The 8179-nt window shown below is 39.0% G+C and overlaps 1 protein-coding gene across 1 annotated transcript; it reads right to left on the bottom strand.

Moving 5' to 3' along the window:
- Positions 1–1339: 1339 nt before the first annotated feature.
- On the bottom strand, positions 1340–7883 carry hpda (4-hydroxyphenylpyruvate dioxygenase a). Its single transcript, XM_084374494.1, has 11 exons — positions 7788–7883; positions 7627–7669; positions 7451–7533; positions 5192–5281; positions 4993–5099; positions 3491–3568; positions 3018–3180; positions 2720–2791; positions 2457–2579; positions 2247–2363; positions 1340–1596 (listed from the first exon to the last, which is right to left on the bottom strand). Exons 1-11 carry the CDS (start codon positions 7866–7868, stop codon positions 1483–1485), a joined length of 1071 nt encoding a protein of 356 aa, XP_084230620.1. The 5' UTR covers positions 7869–7883; the 3' UTR covers positions 1340–1482.
- Between the last annotated feature and the right edge of the window lie 296 nt (positions 7884–8179).

Genomic DNA, 8179 nt, shown 5'->3' with positions numbered 1-8179 from the left:
CAGATGTATCAACCTGTCTTCATTCCAATTATATGCAAATAAATTATTTTGAAATAAAACCTCCGTGCTGGATATATTTATTTGCAGCAGTGTCCAGACAAACGTCCAGTGCCCACAGTATCAAATGAGTTGTGCATGCATGCTGGTGATCAAGAAATAGTTCACCCAGTGTTACCTCACACTGTTTAAATCAGCTTCCTTCAAACTATTTAAGATTGTGTTAGACCTCAGCAAACATCCATAAACATAAGAAGCAAAAAAATAAATAATTCAGACAGGTTTCTTGTATAATTATGCATAATTAGGTCCAATTATTCACAGAAGTTAAAAACAAATTCACACCACCACCACTGTAACAACTCATACTCACTGCTAAAATACCTTTACTTATCATTAAAAATCTATTGTAAATACAATTCAAACAGATGACAAAAGCATATTGTACTGCAGATAAAATTTACCTTTGAATCAACTTCTTCCAATTTGTGAATTATTGCTTTTATGACTCCAATATGCACCCAGGCAACTTAAAAACCCTAAAACTTCCACCTGAGCTAGATGGAAATATAACGTGTGTTTGCGTGTGTGTGTGTGTGTGTGTATCTGTGTGTAGTGCTTGCCCATTTGAACGTTGTAGAAAGAGCCGATGGGACTCTGGATGTGATCAATACTGAGCCCCAGCTGGTCCATGCAGAAGCTATGGAGCAAAGTAGGCTAGATAATGGCAAAACCTCTGTTTTGATTTTAAATACTACTTGGAATCATACATTTTAGTGATAAAGATTCATATTAGAGGAATAGTTCGACATTTTAGGACATTTTTCACTTTCAATTGCTTTCTTGGTGTGAGTTAGATGAGAAGATCGATGCCCCTGATTTCCATTGGCTAAATATGACACTACAGCCAGGATTCGGTTAGCTTAGCTTAGCACAAAGACTGGAAACAAAATCGAAGAGTAAAAACAACAGGTTGTGGTTTTACGAGTATATGGACCAAAATACTTATTACTAAACTCATGTTGTCACTGGGGCGCTGGTATGCCTATCAGATTATCTTTGGACTGAGCCAGGCTAGCTGTTTCCTGTCTTTGTGCTACGCTAAGCTAACAGCTTTCTTATTTAGCGTACAGACGTGAGAGTGGTGTCAATCTTCTCATCTAACTCTCTGCAATAAAGCAAAAAAACACATTTCCCAAAATGTCAAACTATATCTATAAAATGTGTAGCCCTGTTTCCCAAACACACATGCCAACCTGCATGAACATGAGTGTCTTTATTTAGCCATACAGCATGCAAATGTACAGACAACTTGAAGCATATCTGATAGCACTTGCAGCTTGTCACATGAAGATACTCAACACTCTGTACATGTGTTTGATTTACTGTCGTTGTGGAGGGTGTTTGCTGATTGCCTCTGAAATGTGTGCCTAAAGCCATTTATAACAGTCTAAGTGTGGTTTGGCAGCGGCAGCAGGCGCAGGATCAGTAGAAGGCTTTGGCCTGCCCTTCGGGTGTCAGCACTTTGAGGTTGCCCCTGGCATCTTGGTCCTTCTCAATGGCCTCAAAGAGAGACTTGAAGTTTCCTGCCCCAAAGCCCTGGAGGGAGAACAAACACACACAGATGGCTAATTACCCAAAGATCTGCCTTCTTCTGTGTCATTTGTTATGGCTCTGGGGATCTTCTCTCAGACACCGTTCAGGGTGTTAAACGCTTTGATGTCGGATCACGGCAGATAAATATTCTCACCGGGCTCGAACATCCACTCCTCTGACAGGGATGAGAGCTCGTTAATTAATCATGTAACTATTTCCAGAGATAGTCAAAAGGTCCAGTGTTGTGCTTTGCTGTGGTTCAGATTTACGTTTTCACTTTCATGCATTGTATGTACATGTATAGACGCAGTGAAATGCTGGAGAGTGACAAGATGTGCCTGTCCTGACAAGAGGAACGGGTGCTGGGGGTTGGAACTGAAGTGCCACAGGGTGCAACCCAATCCAAAGATCCCCTTCGCTGTGAAGCAGGGAGCCTTTTAATCTGTTTCTGTGAGAGATTTACTGAGCTTTTACAAGTGGGCTACTGTTATACTGCTCACGCTGGGTGGGAGCTGTAAACAGGTGTTCAGGTCTCGGCTTCTCAAAGGTGGTGAAAGTAAGAAACAGGACCAAAGGCCTGTAAATCCCATCAGACGTAAAGGCTAAAAGTTTCCCCTCAGTTTGGTTACAACAGTAGTTTGTGCAACACTTACAAAGTGGTTGTGCCTCTGAATGACCTCCAAGAAAAGGGTCGGTCTGTCCTGCACAGGTTTGGTGAAGATCTGAAGGAGGTAGCCGTTGTCGTCGAAGTCGACTAAGATTTTCAATTCCTTCAAAGGAAACACAGATAATTTATGTTGTAGAACACGAGCAAAAAGCCTGTAAATGATTTCAAGCTCACTGAAAATAACACGTATCCTCACCTGTAAACGGTCGAGGTCCTCCTTCACCTTGATCTTGGCGGTTTTGAGATTCTGCCGCAGGGAGTTGTAGTATGCATCGGGCGCTGAGAGGAACTCCATCCCTCGGGCGCGAAGGTTCACTATCTGTCGTAAGACAAAGACAGGGAAAAAACCATGATCTACGACTTGCCTGTGCTTGCAGATTTGTTGGGAGGCCTTGTACAGATGAAGCTGAAGTCTGTGAAATCTGTGATTTTGACGATAATTAAACTCAGGAGACTCACGGCCTCAATGATGTTTGACGTGTTGAGGGCAATGTGCTGAACACCTGGTCCTCCGTTATAGTCCACATATTCCTGTGAAGAGGGAGACGCAGGTCGTGAAATGCACTGAGGCAGGATTGTAAACCAAGAGCTGTCACAAATCTGAATGTCGCAATATGGTTGAGCACATATGGGAAGATTTTGATTTTGATCACTTAGTAGCAAATTGCACATCTGTTCCTCAAGCTGCTGCGATAAACCACTGCGATATATAGAAAGTCCCAAAGAAAAGGAGACTGTTGTCATCATAACATCACACCTGGATCTGTGATATCCTTTTACCCGGTGCAGGCTCATTGATCGGCATCTTGATGGTCTCTTCGTAGTTCGTCACCACTATGGACCTCAGTGAACTGAACTGCGTGTGGATCTGTTTGTCATCTATTGACCAGAAACGATGGAACATCAAACACTTCTGATACCTGGAATTTGGAGAATACACACAAAAAACATGATGATAAGTCAAACGAACAAGCCTTATTTGGAGTTGTTTAGATCCGCCTCATTTTCTCTTGCTGACTTTTCTTGATATAAAACTTGGATTTTTAATGTTATAGATCAGTGATGTTGCACTGGAGCCCGTGGATGTCTGAGCTAACATTTCATCCTGCGTCAGAAGTGGAGTAACAATCAGTGGTATGTTTACTTGTCCTTTTACCCTATGTGTGTCTGCTCTGCTCTGCTCTGCTCTGCTCTGCCGCCGTGTGTGTACGTGCGCTCAGTCAGTCTTACCAGTCTGAAATTGGCACCATTTCATCATCTGGCTGGTTTCCAACAATGTGATCGATGAAGCTCAAACCTCCTGGTGGACTACACAGAAAGGAAGAAAAATAGGTACTTTTCCACGAAAGTTCAGTGGCAATATGAGAATATCTGTTACAAACAAATAGATAATACATACTAAAGCAGTCATCCTCCCTGATTCTAAGGATGTTCTCATCTGCAACCAACTTTCATCGAAATGCATTCATTTTGAGTTTTGGGTTAAAATCTGGACAAAGGCTCCACATCATGAGATGAAGATCAGCAGTTGTAATACTCTGCAGTATATTGCTGCCACAGATGGATCAGTATTGTTGTAATGTGAAGAGTTGGATGTCATAAAAGATGTTTTCACACTAAACAGGATATTTTCATGTTATTACATCATATAAATTTATCACAATATAACAAGAAACTTTTTTGTTATAACAATATATTATTTATCTGGTTATATTAGGAAGTGTTTCATGTTATAAGAAGATAACATAACGTGAAATCTTGTTTTAACGTGAAAATATCTTGTTTTATGACTTTATGTTATAACATTAAATTGTATAAATTAATAGTATATTGTTACAACAAGAAAAGTTTCTTAATATAATGTGATACGGTTATATTCTGCAATAACATGATAATATCTTGTTATAATCTGAAATGTTTTATGTTGTAACGATAAATTGAAGGTTTTAACAAGATAAATAATATATTGTTATAACAAGTAAAGTTTCTTGTTACAGTATAAGTTTGTATTTTGTAATAACGTGAAACATTTCCTGTTATAACAAGATAAATAGTAAATTTTATTAAAACGAGAAAAGGTTGTAGTTATAATGTAATAGCTTTGGATGATCAAATAAAACATTAAAATATCTGGTTATAACATAAAACTTTTATTTTATAATTCGACACTGATCTGTTTCTCTTTGTCTTGCTTGGTAGCAATAAGCCTTAATAGAACTGACAGTGGTATGACGAACTATGCTTAGAAATTTGGTGGCAAACTTCCATTGAAACAATAAAGTCCTATTAAAATGTATAAAGCAACACTTTTGAACACATTATTAAAATATTGGGGCAAAATTGTTTAACCAGCAAAACAAAAATGTACACAAAGATGGTAATGTTCAGCTCTGATTGACACGGTCAGAGAGGTCTTCCCTTAACTACACGTTTATGATCGAGGTTGTAGTTTGCAGTGGTGTTGCATTGGACTGTATTATATTGAGAGGTGTTTCTAATATTAACCCCATTTACATATACAAAGCATAATATTAGAATCACATTTTAACATTGTGCACTCTCTGTGATAAAATCAACTTAAAGAAAGATCACCCTTCTGACAGTGTCGACAGATCCTGCAATATGATCAGCTCTGTAAAAGTAGAATTCATTGCAGAGCTGTTGTAGGATCACATGACATTGTGTAGGTGTACCTGATGAGCTGTATTTTGGTTAAATCTGGAGACACTCACAGTTTGGCTAACAGTGGATCCCTGAACAGAGGCTGCTTGTATCCCGGCAGGAACAGGCCTTTGTAGGGACTGAGGTACTCAATGAGTGTGTGTGTTGTATCTCCATACTGGGGACAAAACATGAACACAACATTATTCGTTATTTACAGTTTTATGTGTGTATTTATTTATTACACGAGGCTTTCAGATCTTTACGCACCGTTTGAACCACAGCGTACTTGACCCTCCCGTGGCTGTCCTGCTCCACCCAGGGCTCCTTGACGATTATAGCTCCTCGCTCTTTAGCTGTCTGTCAGAGAAGAGGTGTTGGGATCAGTTAGCAAATACAAGAGCAATACAACAGTGTTTGAGACCCTCCGGTGGCTGAAGACAGAACATGTTCCTTTACATGCTGTGATTTACAGCTTATGTAACTCAGATGATGCTCCCGTTGAGTGAGGTCAGTGGTGACTCTGTATCTTTGTAGCCACCTGACGGTCAACAGAGAGAGTTCATCCGAACCTCCAGTCTGACCTTGGCCTAGTTCAAATGAGTCACCAAACATTAAGGCTGCACTGAGTTTGTCCTGATTTCAACACACACGGAGGACACCACACACATTTTAACCTGTGGGTTTAAAGGTATACTATGACAGATTTTTCTAAAAAATAATAAGTGTATAGTGTCACACAAAACGTGAGTGATTCAGTGTAGTAGTGTAAAGTATTGTTCTGTTTTTTTTGTTTTTGCTATAAACACTAACACTGACTTTGTCCACGTTAAATAGATGAACTAAACTAACTTATTACTTGAACTTGAATTGACACATTTTAGAGGAAACAGCTGCAGTTTTACAAAGAATCAAGGTCAATTTGAAGTCTGTTATTTCTCTTATTTCTTCTATTCCTGGCAAACTGCATATAAACAGTGCTGGAAATTAATTACATTCACTTGAGTACAATCATGAGGTTCTTTTGCAGCAATTGAGTATTTCAAATTTCTACTTCATAATTCTATTCAACTAAATCTCAGAGGCAAATACTGTGCAACCCATACCCCTCACTTTAGTAACTCATTACTTTTTAGATTACTAATGCAAAAATATTGCAAACAACTAAATAATGATGTGTTATTACAGGGCAGTATTTCTCAGTCCTGTTCCTGGGGGCCCTGTTCCGCATGTTTTAGATGTTTCCCTGCTCCAACACACATGATTCAGCTTGTCATCAAGCTCTGCTGAAGCCTGATAAGGACCCATTCATTCAAACAGGTAATATTTATAAACCATTTATTAAGCAATTGTGTATTATGAAGTCGCAACTGATGTTTATAATACTTTGTACAGTTAATAAATAGAGTAGTTCATCATCAACATTGTTTGGATACCCATTAAAAAGTTTCAACTAATATTTATAAACTACGGAAGCGCATTGCATTCACTGGATTAAAAAAAATTCTCCATTTCTCGTTATTACGAGATCCTGATCTTGTAATGGTGCGTTTGAAGTCCTGCATGCAAAATTTTAAGTAAAAGTACAAAGATATCAGCATTATCAGTACTATTATTAATTAATGTTAATGTGCCAATGTGGCAATGTGGCACCTTTTCTCGTAATTACGAGATAAGGTGTCTAACTTTTTTTTATCCAGTGAATACAATGCGCTTCCGTAATAAACCTTTACAACTACTTAAGGAATGTTTTTTATAAAGAATTGTATTGTTTATTAACTGTGAAATAACTGTCAACTAAAGTTTAACGAACGATACATCTAACATTAATTAATAATAGTACTAATGCTGATATCTTTGCACTTTTACTTTAATTTTGCATGCGGGACTTTTACTTGTAACAGAGTATTTCGACAGTGTGGTATGTCTTACTCATGCCATTACTGTATGTAGATATACAGCTTTGTAAAATGTGAGTATCAGTAGATATATACTTTTCCAAGAAGAGCAGACTGGCTATGATAGGGGCGGAAGTAGCTCGGTCTGGGGGAATTGGCTTGGGGACCGGAGGGTGGCTGCTTTAAGACCTCCACGGACCAGTCAGCAAGGCACTGAACCTCTAACTGCTTGGGGCAACTGACTACATGGCAGCCTCCTCGCTCTGACATCTCTCCATACATTAAAGGGTAACTCCACAAATTTAAACAGTGTGTGTTTACAGGTCTTGGTGAGTACTACTGCATAAAACATGTAGTATAAATTCTGTTGTGGCTCCAGAGGAAGCTGCATGTAATCTGATAAATTTGATTTGTCTTGAATAAATTTAATTGAAAAAATGTAATTTGTCTTGACTATGAATGCTAAATGTCGTCACTGTCAAACATATGAAACTCATTATTTTTCTGCCTTTTGCAATTCAATCTGAGTTCATCTTCTTCCTGTACGGTGTGGCCAATTCAGCCCAACCTGTGACTAACTCTATCAGCACATCAACATTACACAATGATGTTTGTGTGTATCATTAACTACCTTGATTAAGAAGTCACAGTCCTCCACTTGGAAGGCGATGTCTTTGACTCCATCCCCGTGCTTCATCAGGTGATGTCCCATTTCTGAGGATAAAGACAAAACTATGTTGTATTGCAGACACAGAGTATGTTGTGTTCACAGCATTTCATCTGTCTTACGTCTCAAGTTTGACTTGCCTTCATTTCCAGGATTAAGTGGCGATTCAAACGCAAACATAATCTGTGAGGAGAGAGGGGTGGTTGTGTTTGTGGAGAGGATCAGTGATCATGGGATGTGCTGTATAGTAAAGCATTTGAGTGTTTATTCAGTCAGCACAGGAGGTTTAATAACTTCATACCTTATCCTGTCTGACGACATGAGACACCACCTCTCGGCTGCCGGTCTCCAGACCCTTGTAGGCCAGAGGCTCGAAGCCCATCTTGTCGCAGTAAAAGGAGGCTGCCTGTAGAGAGATCAGACTGTCTTTAGTGTGACGGAGATTTCTGATGAACTTTGACAAAGCGAGATACACTCAGAGTTAGAGAGTTCATCTCCTGCCAGAAATGTAGGATTATGGATTTGGCAGTCCTGGCTGTGTGGTGTCTGGCCTGTGTGCTGAACCAGAATGGCTGAATGAACTGTTTGAGTAGCAGGTATGTTTTTTTATATGACTATAAGTCTAAGCTATGGTGTTTTCCACTTTGTACATTTCATTTCATTTCATTTGAATTAAAGTAAGTTATCTAAAAA

Source organism: Pagrus pagrus, assembly GCF_965226575.1.
Source record: "Pagrus pagrus genome assembly, chromosome: 14".
In the NCBI taxonomy this organism is placed as follows: domain Eukaryota; kingdom Metazoa; phylum Chordata; class Actinopteri; order Spariformes; family Sparidae; genus Pagrus; species Pagrus pagrus.
Note: the sequence above shows the minus strand (reverse complement) of the source record. Positions and strands in the feature narration are given on the sequence as shown.

What these genes read in the sequence shown, in the direction of transcription:
- hpda (XM_084374494.1), bottom strand. Translation starts at nt 7,868, where the DNA reads ATGGGCTTCGAGCCTCTGGCCTACAAGGGTCTGGAGACCGGCAGCCGA. An exon ending in ATGTCGTCAGACAGGATAAG is followed by an intron (nt 7,670 to 7,787) that starts GTATGAAGTTAT and finishes CTCTCCTCACAG; the next exon opens with ATTATGTTTGCGTTTGAATC. An exon ending in TTCAGAGGCACAACCACTTT is followed by an intron (nt 1,597 to 2,246) that starts GTAAGTGTTGCA and finishes TTCTCCCTCCAG; the next exon opens with GGCTTTGGGGCAGGAAACTT.